The sequence below is a fragment of the Ovis canadensis genome, chromosome 4 (assembly GCF_042477335.2).
Source record: "Ovis canadensis isolate MfBH-ARS-UI-01 breed Bighorn chromosome 4, ARS-UI_OviCan_v2, whole genome shotgun sequence".
In the NCBI taxonomy this organism is placed as follows: domain Eukaryota; kingdom Metazoa; phylum Chordata; class Mammalia; order Artiodactyla; family Bovidae; genus Ovis; species Ovis canadensis.
In genome coordinates, this window is record NC_091248.1 from 24,259,976 (window position 1) to 24,278,046 (window position 18,071).

At 41.3% G+C, this 18,071-nt stretch overlaps 1 protein-coding gene across 4 annotated transcripts in view; it reads right to left on the minus strand.

Moving 5' to 3' along the window:
- Window positions 1-18,071, minus strand: part of PEX1 (peroxisomal biogenesis factor 1) — an 82,623-nt gene that overhangs the window by 62,621 nt on the left and 1,931 nt on the right. For 3 of the 4 annotated variants that reach the window (XR_011256576.1, XM_069587393.1, XM_069587394.1), the window contains exons 2-3: window positions 12,706-12,849; window positions 10,358-10,441 (exon numbers count right to left, since the gene is read on the minus strand). Coding sequence is in view for 3 of the 4 variants with exons in the window: in XM_069587393.1 (XP_069443494.1) it covers window positions 10,358-10,441; window positions 12,706-12,849 (228 nt within the window). In the remaining variant the exon portion in view is untranslated. The remainder of the gene's footprint in view (window positions 1-10,357; window positions 10,442-12,705; window positions 12,850-18,071) is intronic. The other variant, XM_069587395.1, reaches the window with a different exon arrangement.

Consider the following 18,071-nt stretch of genomic DNA (forward strand, 5'->3'; position numbering starts at 1 on the left):
TGAATACCAGAAAAAATAACGCAAAAGAAGGAATAAGGGATCTGGAAGACAGAACAAAGGAAAATTACACAAAAGAGCAGACAGAAAGCCAAATGAAAAAAATTAAAGCAATATGAGACCCACTGGATAATAATATAAAGTACGTCGATCTATGTGTAATATGTTTTCCATAAGGAGAAGAGAAAAGGGGATTGAAAGTGTATTTGAAGAAATTATGACTAAAAATTTCCCAAACCTAAAGAACCAAACAGATATCCAGATATAGGAAGCACAGAGGATCCTAAACAATATGAATCCAAACAGACCTACACCAAGACATACTATAATAAAAATGGCAAAAGTTAAAGAGGATTCTAAAGGCAGCAAGACAAAAACAAAGAGTTAATTACAAGGGAACCCCTATAAGCCTATCGGCTGATTTCTCTACAGAAACACTGCAGGCCAAAAGGGAGTGGCAAAATATATTCAAAGTCTTGAAAGGGAAAATCCTGCAATCTAGAATATTCGATCCAACAAGATTATTGTTTAGAATAAGAAGAAAAATGAAGAATTTCTCAGGCAAGCAAAAACTAAATGAATATACCAATAGTAAAACTATGGAAATATTAAAAGATCTCTAAATAGAAAAGAAGCAAGGAGATATAGAAAGGGAGAAATCATGACTGGAAAGTAAATCATTTAAACTGGCTAGTATAGATATCCAAAAAGAAGGAAAAAAATCTATTTGTGAAAGTGATGATAAATACAAGCAACAACAAAGGGATAAACATGAAGATGTAAAAAAGGACATCAAAATCATAAAATGTGGGGAAGGACAGTAAGAAAATGCACATTCTTTTTTCTTTTAGAATATGTTTCAGCAGATATGACTATCAGTTTAAAGCAAGCAGATATACAAAAGGGTTAACATACTTAAAAAACAGGGCAGTCACAAATCAAAAACATAAAATAAATGCACAAAACCCAAAAAGAACATAAGCATAAAGTAAACCACCAAACCACAAAAAGAAAGAGGAAGAAAAACAAAGAATCAACTGGAAAACAAGGTTTAGTATGGCAATAAATACATATGTATCAATAATTACCTTAAATGTCAATGGACTGAATGTTCTAATCAATAGAGTGGCAGACTGGATTAAAAAAAAAAAAAAAAGACCTTACAATATGCAGCCTATATGAGACCCACCTTATGGCAAAGGACACAGATTAGAAGTGACGACACAGATTAGAAGTGACGGCACAGAAAAGGATATTTCATGTATTGGAAATAAAAGGAGAGCAGAAGTTGCAATACTTAAATTAACATCAGACAAAACAAACTTTAAGACAAAGGCCATGAAGAAAGATAAGGGCACCACATAATGGTGGAAGGAGCAATACGAGAAGGTGTTACATTTGCCCCTATATATGCAGCTAACACAGGAGCACCCAGATACATAAAACACAAGCTAAAGATGAACGGGCTTCCTCGGTGGCTCAGTGGCAAAGAATCTGGCTCCAATTCTGGACAGCCGGGTTCAATCCTTAGGTTGGGAAGATCCCCTGGAGAAGAAAATGGCAAGCCACTCCAGTATTCTTGCCTGGGAAATCCCATGGGCAGAGGAGCCTGGATGACTATAGTCCATGGGGTCACAAAGAGTTGGACACAACTTAGTGACTAAACAACAGACGTAAAGGGAGAAACCGGCAGGAAGACAATAATAGAGGGAGACTTTAACAGCCCACTCACATCACAGAACAGATCCTCTAGACAGAAAATCAGTAAGGCAAGAGAAAGCCTACATGACCCAATAGAACAGTTACACTTACTTCCTATTTTCAGGACATTACACCCCCCAAAGTAGAATACACATTCTTTTCAAGTGCATGTGGAACATTTTCTAGGACTGACCACACAGTAGGGCATGAACTAACCTCAACAAATTCAAGAGTATAGAAAGTATTTCAGGCATCTTCTCCAACCACAATGGCACAAAATTACCAATTAACCACAGGAAAAGGAATGAGGAAAAGATTACACAGAGACTACACAACATGCTACTAAAAAACCAATGAGGAAATCAAAAGGAAATTTAAAAATACCTTGAGACAAGTACAATCAGAACACAATACAAAATCTATGGCCTGCAGCAAAGGCAGTTCTTAGAGGGAAGTTCATAACAATAAAGGTCTTCCTCAAAAAACAACAAGAATGTCAAACAAACAACCTAATCTACCACGTAAAAGAATTAGAAAAAGAAACAAAACCTAAAGTTACTAGAAGGAAGTAATAAAGAGCAGGGAGGATATAAAGATTAAAAAAAAAAAAACAGAAAAAATTTATTAAAACTAAGAGCTTGGTCTTTGAAAGGATAAACAACATTGACAAACCTCTGACCAGGCTCATTAAGAAAAGAGAAAGAACCTATATAAAGAAAATAAGAAATGAAAAAGGAGAAATCAACAAATCCTGCAGAAATACAGAAACCTGTAAGAGAAGACTCTGAACAATTAAATGCTGGGAACTCCCTGATGATCTAGTGGTTAGGACTTGCAGCTCCTCACTGCCATGGCCAGGTTCAATCCCTGGCTGGGGAATTGAGATCCTGAAAGCTGCACAACATGTCTAAAAAACAAAAACAAATTATATGCCAACAAATTTGACAACCTGGAAGAAATGGATCTAGAAACATACAGCCCACTGAAATTGAATCAAGAAATAGATCAGTTGAACAGACCAGTCACTGAAGTGAAATAGAATCTGTAGTGATAAACCTCCCTACAAACAAAAGCTGTGACAGACCTAAATGGCATAATTAAAAAGCAGAGAGAGCACTTTGCCAACAAAGGTCCATGTAGTCAAAGCTATGATTTTTCCAACTGTCATGTAAGGATATGAGAAAAGTGAAACTGAAAGTCACTCAGTCGTGTCCGACTCTTTGCGACCCCGTGGACTATGTACAGTCCATGGAATTCTCCAGGCCAGGATACTGGCACGGGTAGCCCTTCCCTTCTCCAGGGGGTCTTCCCAACCCAGGGATCGAACCCAGGTCTCCTGCATCGCAGGCAGATTCTTTACCAGCTGAGCCACAAGGAAAGCCCCAGAATACTGGAGTGGGTGGCCTATCCCTTCTCCAGTGGATCTTCCTGACCCAGGAATCGAACCAGGGTCTCCTGCATTGCAGGCAGATTCTTTACCAACTGAGCTATCAGGGAAGACCTATGGATATGAGAATTGGACCGTAAGGAAGGCTGAGCACTGAAGAATTGAGGCTTTTGAACTGTGGTGCTAGAGCAGACTTTTGAGAGTCTCTGGGACAGCAAGATCAAATCAGTCAGTCCTAAAGGAAATCACCCCTGAATGAATATTCATTGAACGCACTGATGCTGAAGCTGAAGCTCCAATACTCTGGCCACCTGATATGAAGAGCCTACTCATCGGAAAAGACTCTGATACTGAGAAAGGCTGAAGACAGGAGAAGAAGGAGGTGACAGAGGATGAGATGGTTGGGTGCCATCACTGATTCAGTGGACATGAACTTAGGCAAACTCTGGGAGATGGTGAGGGACAGGGAAGCCTGGTGAGCTGTGGTCCATGGGATCACAAAGAGTCGGACATGACTTAGCGACTGAACAAGAAAGAACAAACAAAAGTCCATGACCAGTTGGCTTCACAGGTGAATTCTACCAAACATACAGAGAATAATTTATTCTGAGCCTTTTCAAACTCTTCTAAAAGATGGAAAAGGAGGGTACACTTCAAAAGATATTCTATACAGCCACCATCATCCTGATACCAAAACCAGACAAAGATACATCAGGAAAGAAAGGCACAGGCCAGTATCTCTGTTGACTACAGATGTAAAAATTCTCAGCAGAATACTAGCAAACTGAATCCAACACCACGTAAGAGATCATACACCACTACTAACTGAGATGCACTCCAAATTCACAAGGATGGGTTAGCACATGGAAATCAATCAATGTAATACACCACAGAAACAGAAGGAAAGTCAAAAGAACACACAGTCATCTCAACAGACCCAGAAAAAGCATCTCACAGAATTCACCACCCTTCCCAGGTCACAGCCTTGTCATAGTGAAGGGACCTGAGTAACTCAGTGAAGTTATGAGTCCTGCCATGCAGGGCCCCCCGAGACAGATGGGCCACAGTGAGGAGCTCTGACAAGAAGTGGTCCACTGCAGAAGCGAATGGCAAACCACGGAAGGATTCTTGCCCTGAGAACCCCATGAACAGTATGAACAGGCAAGAAGACGTGACACGGTCTGGAAGGTGTCCGACATGCTACTAGGGAAAGAGCAGGGGCAATTACTAATAGCTCCAGAAAGGATGAAGTAGCTGGGCCAAAGTGGAAACAACACTCCAGCTGTAGATGTGTCTCGTGGTGAACGTAAAGTCCAATGCTGTAAGGAGCGATACTGCACAGGGTCCTGGAATGTTAGGTCCATGAAAGAAGGCAAATTTGGTATGGTCAAGCAGGAGATGGTAAGAGTGAACATCGACATTTTAGGCATCAGTGAATTAACATGGATGGGAATGGGAGAAGTGAATTCAGATCACCATTACATCTGCTACTGTGGGCAAGAATCCCTTAGAAGAAATGAGGGAGCTGTCACAGTCAACAAGAGTCTGAAATGTAGTACTTGGGTGTACTCTTAAAAATGACAGAATGATCTCAGTTCATTTCAAGGCAAACCCTTCAACATCACAGTAAACCAAGTCTATGCTCGAACCACTGATGCCAAAGAAGCTGAAGTTGACCAGTGCTACGAAGACCTACAACATCTTCTAGAATTAACATCAAAAAAAAAAAAAAAAAAGTTCTTTTCATCATAAGGGAAAAGTAGAAAGCCAAGAGATACCTGGAATAGCAGGCAAGATTGGCCTTGTAGCACAAAATGAAACAGGGCATAGACTAACAGAATTTCATCCAGAGAACACACTGGTCATAGCAAAGGCCCTCTTTCAACAACACAAAAAGAAAACTCTACACATGGACGTTACCAGTCAATGCCGAAATCAGATTGATTGTACTCTTTGCAACTAGAAATGGAAAAGCTCTATACAGTCAACAAAAACAAGACCTGGAGCTGATTGTGGCTCGGATCATCAACTTCTCATTACATAAAAGTTCAGACTTTAAATTGAAGAAAGTAGGGAAAATGACTAGGCCATTCAGCTATGACCTAAATCAAATCCCTTATGGTTATACAGTGGAGGGCTCGAATAGATTCAAGTAATCAGATCTGGTAGACAGAGTGCCTGAAGAACTATGGATGGAGGCCTGTAACATTGTACAGGACGCAACACCAAACTCATCCCAAAGAAAAAGAAATGCAAGAAGGCAAGGACGTTGGCTGAGGAGGCTTTATAAGAGTTGAGGAAAGAAGAGAAGCAAAAAGTAAAGGAGAAAGGGAAAGAGCCCCAGCTGAATGCAGAGTTCCAGAAAATAGCCAAGAGAGATAACAAGGCCTTCTTAAACAAACAGTGCAAAGAAACAGAGGAAAACAACAGAATGGAAAAGACCAGAGATGTCTTCAAGAAAACTGGAGATCTCAAGGGAACATTTCCTGCAAGGATGGGCACAATAAAGGACAGAACGGGTAAGGACCTAACAGAAGCAGAAGAGATTAACAGATTAAGACAAGGTGGCAAAAATACACAGAAGAACAATACAAAAAAGCTTTTAATGACCCAGATAACCAGGATGGTGTGATCACTCACCTAGAGTCTGATATCCCAGAGTGTGAAGTCAAGTGGGCCTTAGGAAGCTTTACTAACAAGATAGCTAGGGGAGGTGATGGAATTCCAGCTGAGCTATTTCAGATTCTGAAAGATAAAGTGCTGCACTCAATACGTCAGCAAATTTGGAAAACTCAGCAGCGCCCATAGGACTGGAAAAGGTCAGTTTTCATTCCAGTTGCAAAGACTGGAATGCTGAAGAATGTTCAAATCACTGTACAACTGCACTCTTTCACACGCGAGTAAGGGTATGGTCACAATACTTCAAGCTTAGCCTTCAACAGTAATCCAGGTGTACACGATGGGTTTAGAAAAGGCAGAGGAACCAGAGACCAAATTGCCAACATTCACTGAATCATGCAGAAAGCAAGGGAATTCCAGAAAAGCACCTACTGCTGCTTCACTCACTAGGGCCTCCCTGGTGGCTCAGATGGTAAAGAGTCCACCTGCAATGCAGGAGACCTGGGTTCCATTCCTGGGTTGGGAAGATCCCCTAGAGAGAACGGCTACCCACTCCAGTATTTCGGTCTGGAGAATTCCTTGGAGTTGCAAAAAGTCAGACACACAGCTGAGCAACTTTCACTTTTTTCACTTTCATTAACTATGTTAAAGCCTTTGACTGTGTAGATCACAACAAACTGGAAAATTCTTAGAGATGGGAATACCAGACCACCTCACCTGCCTCCTGAGAAACCTGTAATATAGGTCAAGAAGCAACAGTTAGAATTGGACGTGGAACAATGGGGTGGTTAAAAATTTGGAAAGGAGTATGACAAGGATGTATACTGTCACTCTGCCTATTTAACTTATATGCAGAGTGCTGCTGGCTGTGCTTAGTCACTCGGTTGTTTCCGACTCTTAGTGACCCCATGGACTGCAGCCCACCAGGCTCCTCTGTCTTGGGGATTCTCCAGGCAAGAATACTGGTGTGGGCTGCCATGCCCTCCAAGGTGATCTTCCCAACCCAGGGACTGAACCCAGGTCTCCCACATTGCAGGTGGATTCTTTACTGGCTGAGTCACCAGGGAAGCCCAAGAATACTAAAGTAGGTAGCCTCTCTCTTTTCCAGGGGATCTTCCCGACCAGGAATCAAACCAGGGTTTTCTACACTGCAGCTGAGCTACAAGCTCAGCTACGAGGGAAGCCCTATATGCAGAGTGAAGTGAAGTGAAGTCGCTCAGTCGTGTCTGACTCTTTGCGACCCCATGGACTGTAGCCCACCAGGCTCCTCCCTCCATGGGATTCTCCAGGCAAGAGTACATTGTGCTAAATGTTGTACTGGATGAATCACAAGCTGGACTCAAGACTGCTGGAAGAAATATCAACAGCCTCAGAGTATGCGGATGATATTGCTTTAATTGCAGAAAGTTAGGGTGAAAAAGCTGGCTTAAACATTACAGAAACTTAAGGCCTTGACAGCCAGTCCCATCAGCTCACGGCAAGCAGAAGGGGAAAAAGCGGAAGCAGTGGCAGACTTTATTTTCCTGGGCTCCAAAATCACTGCAGACGGTGACTGCGGCCATGAAATTAAAAGACGCCTGCTCTTGGGAAGGAAAGCAATGACCAACCCAAACAGCATAGTAGAAAGCAGTGACATCAGTTTGCTGCAGAGGTCAGTATAGTCAAAACTATGGTTCTTCCAGTAGTCATGTATGGATGTGAGAGTTGGACCATGAAGAAGGCTGGCACTAAAGAATTTATGCTTTTGAATTGTGGTGCTGGAGAAGACTCTCGAGAGTCCCTTAAGACTGCAAGAGATCAAACCAGTCAATCCTAAAGGAAATTAACCCTGAATATTCATTGGAAAGACCAATGCCGAACCTCTAATACTTTGGCCACCTGATACGAAGAGCTGACTCACTGGAGAAGACCCTGATGCTAGGAAAGATTAAAGCCAAAAGGAGAAGGGGGCAGCAGAGAAGGAGATGGTTAGACAGCATCACTGACTCGGGCAAGAATTTGAGCAAACTCTAGGAGAGAGTGAAGGACAGGCAAGTTTGGTGTGCTATAGTCCACGGGGTTGCAAAGAGTCGCACACGACTTAGCGACTGAACAGCAACAACAGCGTGATAAAAACTCTTTCAAAAGTGGGTACTGAGAGAACATATCTCCACATAATAAAAGCCTTTTATGACAAACCCACAGCCAATGTAACACTGAACGGTGAAAAGCCAAAAGCATTCCTGCTAAAATCTGGAACAAAACAAGGATGCCCACTCACGACTTTTCTTCACCATAATATTGGAGTCCTAGCCACAGCAATCAGACAGAAAAAGAAATAAAAGGCATTCAGATTGGAAGGGAAGAGGTCGAACTGTCATTATATGCAAATGCATCCCTACGCAGTCACTCAGTCCTGTCCAGCTCTTTGTGACCCATGGACTGTGGCCCTCCAGGCTCCTCTGGTCATGGGCTCCTCCAGGCAAGAGTACTGGAGTGGGTTGCCACGTCCTCCTCCAGGGGATCTTCCCCACCCAGGGACTGAACCCACGTCTCCTGCGTCTCCTGCATTGCAGGCGGATGCTTTATCACCAGGGAAGCCCATGTGCGGATGACATGATACTATATATAGAGCACCCTAAGGTCTCCATACAAAAACTACTAGATCTAACAAATGAACTCAGCAAAGTAGCAGCATATAGGATGAACACTCAAAACTCAGTTGCACTTGTTTTATATTAACAGTGAAGTATCAGATAGGAAATGTAAGAAAACAATACTTTTAAACTTGGACCAAAATAAAAATACCTAGGAATAAACCTGACCAGGGAGGAGAAAGACTTAGGCACTGAGAACTATAAAGTATTAATACAGGAAATTAAAGAGAATTCAAAGTCACGGAAAGACATCCCATGATCTTGGACTGGAAGAATTAATATTGTTAAATGGCAATACCACCCAAAACAAGCTACAAACTTCATGTAATCCGTACCAAATTACCCATGACATTTTTCACAGAACTGGAGCAAATAATCCAAAAATTTGTATGGAACCATAAAGACCCAGAGGTGCCAAAGCAATCCTGAGGGAAAAAAACAAAGCAGAAGGCGTAAGCCTCTCAGATTTCAGACAATGCTACCACAAACAGAACAATGTGTGTTGGTACGAAAACTGACATGTGGATCAATGGAACAGTATAGAGAGACAAGATACAAACCCACACACCTACAGTCAATTAATCTTCAACAAGAATATAAGAAAATCAAATGGGAGGAAGTCTCTTCAGCAAGTGGTACTAGGAAAGTTAGACAGCTGCATGTAAATCACTGAAGTTAGAACACACCCTCACACCACGCACAAAAATAAACTCAAAATGGCTTAAAGACCTAAATACAAAATATGACGTCATGAAACTCCTAGAAGAGAATACAAGCAAAGCATTCGCTAACATAAAACTGTACTAATGTTTTATTAGATCAGTCTCCCAAGGCAGTAGAAATAAAAACAAAATAAACAAATGAGACCTAATCAAACTTACAAACTTTTGCACAGGAAAAAAAAAAAAAGGATAAAAAGACAACCTAAGGAATGGGAGAAAATATTTGCAAAATGATATAACTGACAAGGGCTTAATCTCAAAAATATATAAGCTGCTCATACAATTCAAGGAAACAAACAGCCAACCAAAAAAAAAAAAAAAAAGGCAGAAGACCTAAGTAGACATTTCTCCAAAAAAGACATACAGATGGCCAGTAGGTACACGAAAAGATGTTCAACATTACTATTAGAGAAACCAAAAGCAAAACTATAATGAGGTATCACTTCACCCCAGTCAGAATGGCCATCATTAAAAAGTCTACAAATAACAAGCACTGGAGAGGGTGTGGAGAAAAGGACACCGCCCTACACTGTTGGGAGGAATGCGAGTTGGTGCAGCCACTGAAAAACGGCATGGAGTTTCCCCAGAAATCTAGAAATAGAACTATGAGCTGGCAATCCCACTCCTGGGTATGTATCTAGACAAAACTATAATCCAAAAGGATACATGCACCCCTATGTTCAGAGCAGCACAGCTCACAACAGCCAAGACATGGAGACGACCTGAACGCCCATCAACTGATGAACAGGTAAAGATGTGGTGTCCACATACAGCGGGACACTACTTTCATTCTTTTGTAAAAAAGAACAAAACGATGCCATTTGCAGCAGCATGGATGCAACTAGCTGTTGTGATACTAAGAGAGGTAAATCAGAAAGAGAAAGGCAAACACCATCTGATATCATTCACACGTGGAATCTAAAATATGGCGCAAAATGAACATATGAACAAAACAAAAACAGACTCACAGAGAGGAGACCTGTGGCTGCTCCAGGGGCGGGAGGGGAAGGGAAGGGCTGGGGATCTGGGACAAACAGAGGCAAATTATCACGCATGGAGCGGAGAAGTAACAAGGTCTTACTGTATGGCACGGGGGACTGTATACAACCTCCTAGGATAAATCACAATGAAAGGGAACAAAAAAACGTATATATGTGCATCACTGAGCTGCTTTGCTGCACAACAGAAATTAGCACAGCACTGTAAATAACTATACTCAGAAAAACATAAAAGACACTGATATTCTGAAGTAGTTTAACCTTAAACTTGGATAGTTCTCATTTTGTTTTCTTTACCAGTATCTCCCAATCATCTGCTGACAGGGGTTCCACCTCAACTTGCTGACAAGACGCCACATGGGAACAAGGCTTGAGAAACACCTGGAAAAAAATTAAAGTATAAAACTACCATTAAAAGACTTTTTTATATCCCTGGAAAATAGGAACTTCTCTCTTTTACCTCTGTAGTTAAGCGTGTGTGTAGTCTTTTATTTGACAAATATTTATCAAGCTCTTCTTAGGTAGGTGCTGATATACTCAGCATTTTAGAAAAAAAATTTCACAACTATAAAATAAAGGAAAATGCATCCTAGCACAATATACGTTTTGTAAGTTAAAAAACAGAAGAAAAACAATGATGTCATCAAGTCATGGTTTGATCTAGTATATAAGTACTATTGTTTCTAGAGGTTCTGCAACTTAACTTCAAGCCATGGTGCTTCTGGAAAAGTTAGTAACACACTGAAATAGAGATCAGAACCAATCATTTAGAATTATTCAGAAGTATAATCATTCACAGCTAAAAATATAGTGAAACACATACTCTGTCACTCCAGTCTAGAGAGACACAGGAAGGTTGGTGTCTCTCAGGAATCTGGAACCCACTCACTTTCTTTCCACTTCTATGGGCATTTCTGGGGATTAGATAGTATAATCCAGAGCCCCTGAGGAGTAAATGCTCCCTCTTGCTTCTGTGGGTTGGAGAATTTCCCCGAGCGTCTTGCCCGCTCCCTAGTTGTTCCCCTCGGCGCCTCCCACATACACTACTTGAAAGGCGTGACTCTGAGCAGGCATAAAGCAAGCAGCTAGTGCCCGGTCAAGCCAGTCCACTTCCTGCTCCCATCGATGACTGGGGCACAGTGCCTTAGTGGAGCCGCTGCGATACGTTCAGGGAGTGTGCAGCAAATTAGACAGCAAATTCACTTTGAAGCAAATGGGAATTAAAAACAAGCAGGACTGTTCAGGGTTCGGATAAAGACATCAAGATCAAGAATAAGATGATGATAGTTCCCGAAGAGAAGTGCCATATACTCAGAGAGCAGAATTATAACTTGCTATGGAACCCTGGGCAAAACGGTCCATTCCCTAGGTTTGTAGAACAAGGCAGCAAAGTCAGTGATTTGTCAGGCTACTCTGGTGCTAAAGTTTCAAGATTCCAGCAAAAATTTAACGTAAGCGAAAGACTAGTGCTAGGCCAACGGCTTTCTCATCAGTGGCTTATTCTCACTATCAGAAACGTGCATAACAAAACTAGCCTGTGTTCACAATAAGGTAAAACTTATTCTGAGAAACTGGTGTGTGCACGCTAAGTCGCCTCAGCCGTGTCCGACTGTGTGCGGCCCCATGGACTGTACAGCCACCAGGCTCCTCGTCCATGGGATTTTCCAGGCAAGAATACTGGAGTCGGGTGCCACGCCCTCCTCCAGGGGAGCTTCTGGGCCCACGGACTGAACCGGAGTCTCCTGCACTGGCAGGTGGGTTCTTTACCACCAGCGCCACCTGGGAAGCCTCAGGAGAAACTGGTAATACAAAGCAATTTAGCCCCTCTCTCAAATCTTAAATGTGTGGCACCCTAGACTCGGCGACTCGGTTTTGAAAATCGATTTCACTTCTGGGAATTCCCTGGCAGGGCAGCAGTGAGGGCTCCGCGCTTCCCCTGCAGGTGCCACGCATCTGACCCCTGGCAGAGAAACTGAGGTCCCACATGCTGCACTGTGCCCCCCCACCCCCACCGCAAAAAAGTTTTTCATTTCATACATATACAGAGATGCTCAATGCATATTATCTTAACACGTGGAAAGGATCTCTGATACAGTTTGTGGGGGGAAAAACTGCAGAAAATATGTATGATCTCCTTCTTTAAATCCTAACGTTCTAGTGAGACCCCACAGTACACACTCATTCGGAGGCTGGGGTTAGAGAAAGGGAAAAACATTTTTTACTTTCAACTGTAAAATATCTGTACTGAATATGTATTATTTCTGCAGTTTAAAATATTTAAAAACATAAACTGGTGAATATGATAAAGTGGAGACAGACAGGAGTCCTTAAGCTTTGGAGTTTACAATCTAAGCATAGTAAGTAAAACTGAATAATTCATAAAGAATAACTGAACAAATTAAGGAACCTGGCAACTGAGTACAATAAAAGGTAGACTAGAAAATCAAGTAGAGAGGATGGGAGACTATCAGACAATGACTTAGCAGAGTACATGACAGGTAGTACATATAACTTGAATATCTTAGGCTGGTTATAGCAGCTCACAGGTTAGGTGTCATCTCACCTCCCTAAATCACGCATCTGAACTTTCATTTCTTTGCTATACAACATTTTAAAAAGTCATTGTCATCACATTTTGTGCTTACCTGTGCCCCATTTGACAGTCCAAGTTTCTGACCAACTTGTCTGTTAATTTCAGCCACATTCTCACCTTCATCACTAAAATGTCTGCCTTCCACCCAGCTCAAGAATGCAGGTTGGTGACCCCAGGCTACTTCTATCGCTTGATTCTATTCATTCAAGAAATAAGAAATGGGGGAGAAAGGTTTTGAAAGTTTTTATATGCTTCTCTGGATTCACAGAAAAGGTAAACTACAACTGCAATCCACATGTACAAAAAGAGTTCTGTAGATAGCTGAAAGCTCTCTGTGATCCACCTTCATCACAGCATTTAAAAAGTTTGTAATCATTTCCAGTACCTAATGGCGATGATACTACGGGTGAAACCAATACCTGCATATCCTTATGATGGCAGGATAAATTGATTCAACCATTCCAGAGTTCACAGTGGCAATAGCAACACGGAGCCAGTGAACTGAGATAGCCTTTGACCTCATTTAGGATTAATGATTCAAAGAAAAAAACTACACCAGAACACATCTCTGCAGTATTTTCTATAATTATGAAAACTCAGGGCTATCTTTATATGTCTAGCAATATGGAAATAAGCTATACATTTACTACTTTAGTAAAGAATAGGTAGATAAATAGAAACAAGTAATCAGTAAAAAACATGAGCATTTATTTATTAGATAAACACACGTGGTAAAAGCACAGGAAATATAAAGACATAAAATGTGAGGGCTGGTTCCTGCTCCAGAGATAATTACTGTTACTAGCTTCTCTTATGCATTGTAGAAATTTCATATTATTCAGCTTCAGTAATTTTAAGTCTTGAACTATGGAAATATATTTATAAGTCAAAAAAGCAAAGTATAAAATTTATTCTCATTAATAGCAATTATATAAATTATTAATAGCAATTATATAAAATATGTAAGTTTATGTCTAAGGATTAAAAGCCATTTTCTATGATTAAAAAATTACAAACATTATAGAAATATTAGAAAGTACATAAACCTTGGAAAATATATACAAGGAATTACTGATATTCCCATGTGAATTATCAACCAGGTGATATAATTTGGTCTTTTCTGGCTAATCCTTTTTTCTATGCACAAGTTAACTGTTTTATTATGGTTATGATTTAATATCCTTTTCCCCCACGCATCCTTGTTATTGTACGTATTTTCACATACAGATCATTTTTAATAAAAAGGAAGAGTTTCACTAATAGCCATTAACACTTAACATCTTAGGAAGTTTTAGTACTGTTGTGCTGTGTTAAGTCCCTTCAGTCTTGTCCAACTCTTTGCAACCCCACAGACTGTAGCCTGCCAGGCTCTTCTGTTCATGGAATTTTCCAGGCAAGAATACTGGAGTGGGTTGCCATGCCCTCCTCCAGGGGATCTTCCCGACCCAGGGATCGAACCTGTGTCTCTTACTTCTCCTACGTTGGCAGGTGGGTTCTTTCTCACTACTGCCACCTACTAAATTCACTTTAATCAAAATAAATTTATCAAGTTTAAATTATTAAATTCATTTATTTACATCAAAATTTACTATCTCAAAAATAGCTATGGACTGCTTATTGTATTTAATAGAACAAATTTCAAAGAATGTTGGAGCCACTTCCAAGGCAATATAAGGTACTTTAAATTTATTAAAACTTTGTTTATAAGAAATCATCGTTTATCTTAGTTCTTAGTTTTTCACAGGAGAGTCCAACCTGTTTGGCTGACAAAATCCTTCCATTGAGAACAGTGTGATATGGCAGCAAGAGCCCCAGATCAGGAGTTAAAAGTCTTCAGTTACTGGGTCAGCTATTCCTACATGAGCTGAGAGGATGAGAGTCTGGGATATCAGAGTCAGTGACTTTTAATCCAGATCAATTCTCCTACTTCATATGAAGAAACTTTTAAAATCACAGACGTTAAATAATGAAACATACCCTGAAATATTAAAAAAAAACCTCACCAACTCCCTGGAAAAGGGAAAAATCAACTTTGTGAAATATGAAAAATGCTTCACTTATTCATTTGGTCAAAAGGTAGTCAACCAGGGACTTACCGGGTAGTCCAGTGCTTAAGAATCTGCCTTGCAATGCAGGGGACATGGGTTTGATCCCTGGTTAGGGAACCAAGATGCCAACTAAGCCCGCAGCTCCAAATACTGAGCCCTTGTGCTCTGAGCCGACATGCCACAGCTAGAGCCAGTGCCCCACAGGGGAGATCCCACGTGCCACCACTAAGACCCGATACCGCCAAATAAATAAATACATATATTTTAAAAAGTGGTAAGCAGACCCATATGTTCAGCTGCATTTCGTAAACTTTGCAGACTAATGTTCTGAGTCCATTTTTATGTCAAAAATCATTCACTTGGACCACAGAGCCCCTGGGCACTCAGGTAGAGAGAAGAAAAGGACAGACTGTAGAGAAAGGAGCCCCTTTTCCAGGAGTTCAATCAAATCAACAAATGACTGACCATCTGCTGCTGCTAAGTCACTCAGTCATATCCAACTCTGTGCGACCCCATGGACTGCAGCCCACAAGGCTCCTCCATCCATGGGATTTTCCAGGCAAGAGTACTGGAGTGGGGTGCCATCGCCTTCTCTGGACTGACCGTCTAGTTTTGCCCAAACCCATGGTTATCAGTATCACCTGAAGGGAACTGCTGGGTAAAACCACAGGCTGCAATGCCTTAGTTCAGCCAGGTCCCAGGCCTGGCTCATCTCTGGCTAACACAAAGGAAATGCAAAACTGCACCTGGTTATTTTTGGAGGGCTCTTTAGGTTCATTTGGTTGCACTCAGTGTGGATTTGAATCTACTCCCCTGCTTCAGCAGTGCAGACAAAGTAACTGAGTTACAGTAGTGGCTCTCAGCGGAGGGCAACTGTGCCCCAGGAGACATTCGGCTATGTCTTGAGATACTCTGGGTCACAACGGGGAGGAGGGGTGTTCCTGGCTCTAGTTGGGCAGAGGCCAGGTTGCTGTTAAATAATATCCTACACTACCCAGGACAGAGCCCCACAACAGGAAACTTTCCAGCCCAAAATGTCAACAGCGTCTAGGTCAAGAAATCTGAGTTAAAGCATTCTCTGGGTACTGAGTCTTGAAACACGGAGTTGGATAACAAGATAATATTTGAAACACAGAACAGAGTATAAGACGTGAGCTGTTACCACATAAACACAGCAGTGAAGTTCTGAAAAGGGGACCAATATGGGCATGAGAGAATCTGAAACTACATGGGGGAGGTAGGATCATGCTGTTTTTAGTAGCATCAGATGCAGAAAAATGTTTTCGGGATGAATAGCTTGAGTAAGAGTACAGAGGTGGGAAGGAGCTGGGTGTTGGGAGAATAGTGAGAAGGTGAGCATGGGGGAGGTAGGTGAGTTATTGTTGTTCAGTCGCTCAGCTGTGTCCAACTCTTTTGAGACCCCATGGACTGCAGTATGCCAGGGTCCTCTGTCCATGGGACGTTCCAGGCAAGAATACTGGAGTGGGTTGTCATTTCCTTCTCCAGGGGATCTTTCCGACCCAGGGATTGAACCCACGTCTCCTGATTCTTTACCACTGAGCCACCTGCGAAGCCAGGTGAGTTTTAGATGAGGGCAAATTAACTGCATGGAAATGTACTGGCTGATTTCCTTACACATTAAAGTACAGAAATGACCTAGATATAGATGGTCTCTTTCACTATTTCACATTGTATGATTCGGGAATAGTGAGTCTTGACTTGGTGCATCCAAGAAGCCTTAAGATACTTTTAAAATAAAACTACAGATGCCTGAAGCCCACTCCCCAAGATTCTGATTCAGCAGGTCCATCAAAAAACCAAAATATCTATTTTCAAAGCGTTTAGGAACATAGTAAATACAATTAACACTGCTGCATTAATACATGAAAGTGGTTGAAAGTAAACGCTGAGTTCTCATCACAAGGAAAACTTTCTTTTTCCTTTGCTATAATTTTGTATCTATAGGAGATGACGGATGTCCAGTATACATTTTGATAATCATTTCGTGATGCAAGTCAAATCATTATATGCTGTACACTTTAAACTGACCCAGGGAGACCTCCCTGCTGGTCCAGCGGCTAAGAGCCTGCACACCAATACAGGGGCCCGGTCCCATCCTGGGTTGGGGAACAAGATCCTGCAAGATGCAACAAAGATCAAAGGTCATGAGAGCGGCAACTAAAGACCTGGCAGGACCAAATAAATAAATAAATACTAGAAAAGAAACTTACACAGAGCTGTATGTCAATTATATCTCAATGAAACTGAAATCGGGGAAAAAAAGGTAAGTCTGATACAGTTCAGAAAATCATTCTCACTTTTTTCCCATTACAGTACCATCTGTATTGTGTATTCAATGCTTCAGCTGATGTAAAATAATTCAACCTCTTAACTCCCAATTCATGACTTTCTGCCTTAGTAATTATTCATGGGGGCATCCCTGGTGGTCCAGTAGTTAAGAATCCATCCACCAATGCAGGGGACACGGGCTCCATCCCCGGTCTGGGTAGACACCAGGTGCTGTGGGGCAGCTAAGCCCATGCGCCCTGGGGCCTGTGCTCCACAGGAGAGGAGAGAAGCCACCTAGAGCCAAGTCCTTGAACCACAACAGAGTAGCCCTTGCTCGCCACAACTAGAGGAAGCCCCCGTGTGGCAATGAAGTCCCAGCACAGCCAAAAAATAAGTAAAAAATTTAAAAATTATGCTTTCTAACTCAATAATTTATGAAAGCCTATTTTAACCAGAAAATAAAACAATGTTTTATTATATATTACACAAAGATATGTTTTTTAACTTTTTCTTAAAATATAATTATAGTATCATTTTTAATGTCTAAAAATTGAATACAATATAAACGTTCAACCAGTGAACAATTAAATTACCGCAAACTTGTGACAGAACGCTAATCAACCTCTAAAAAAAAAATTACCAGACAATTACCAGACGTCCCTGGTGGTTCAGCTGGTAAAGAATCCGCCTGCAATGCAGGAGACCTGGGTTTGATCCCTGGGATGGGAAGATCCCCTGGAGAAGGGATGGGCTACCCACTCCAGTATTCTGGCCTGGAGAATTCCATGGACTCCATAATCCATGGGGTGGCAAAGAGTTGGACACGACTGAGCAACTTAAAAAAAAAAAAGACAATTACCTTTTAATAAAATAAAACACTCATAAGACTGTAAGAAAATATCAGTATACAAAACTACCAGTGTGTGCAGGCCTTGATTTCTGTTAAAAATAGAGATTTGAAATAAAACGAAGATTTGAAATAAAACTGGAAGATTTGATCCAAACTGTTAACATTTGTTATCTCTAGGTTTGGGAGTTATGGGTAGCTTTTATTTTCTTGCTTATAGTTTTCCATGTTTCC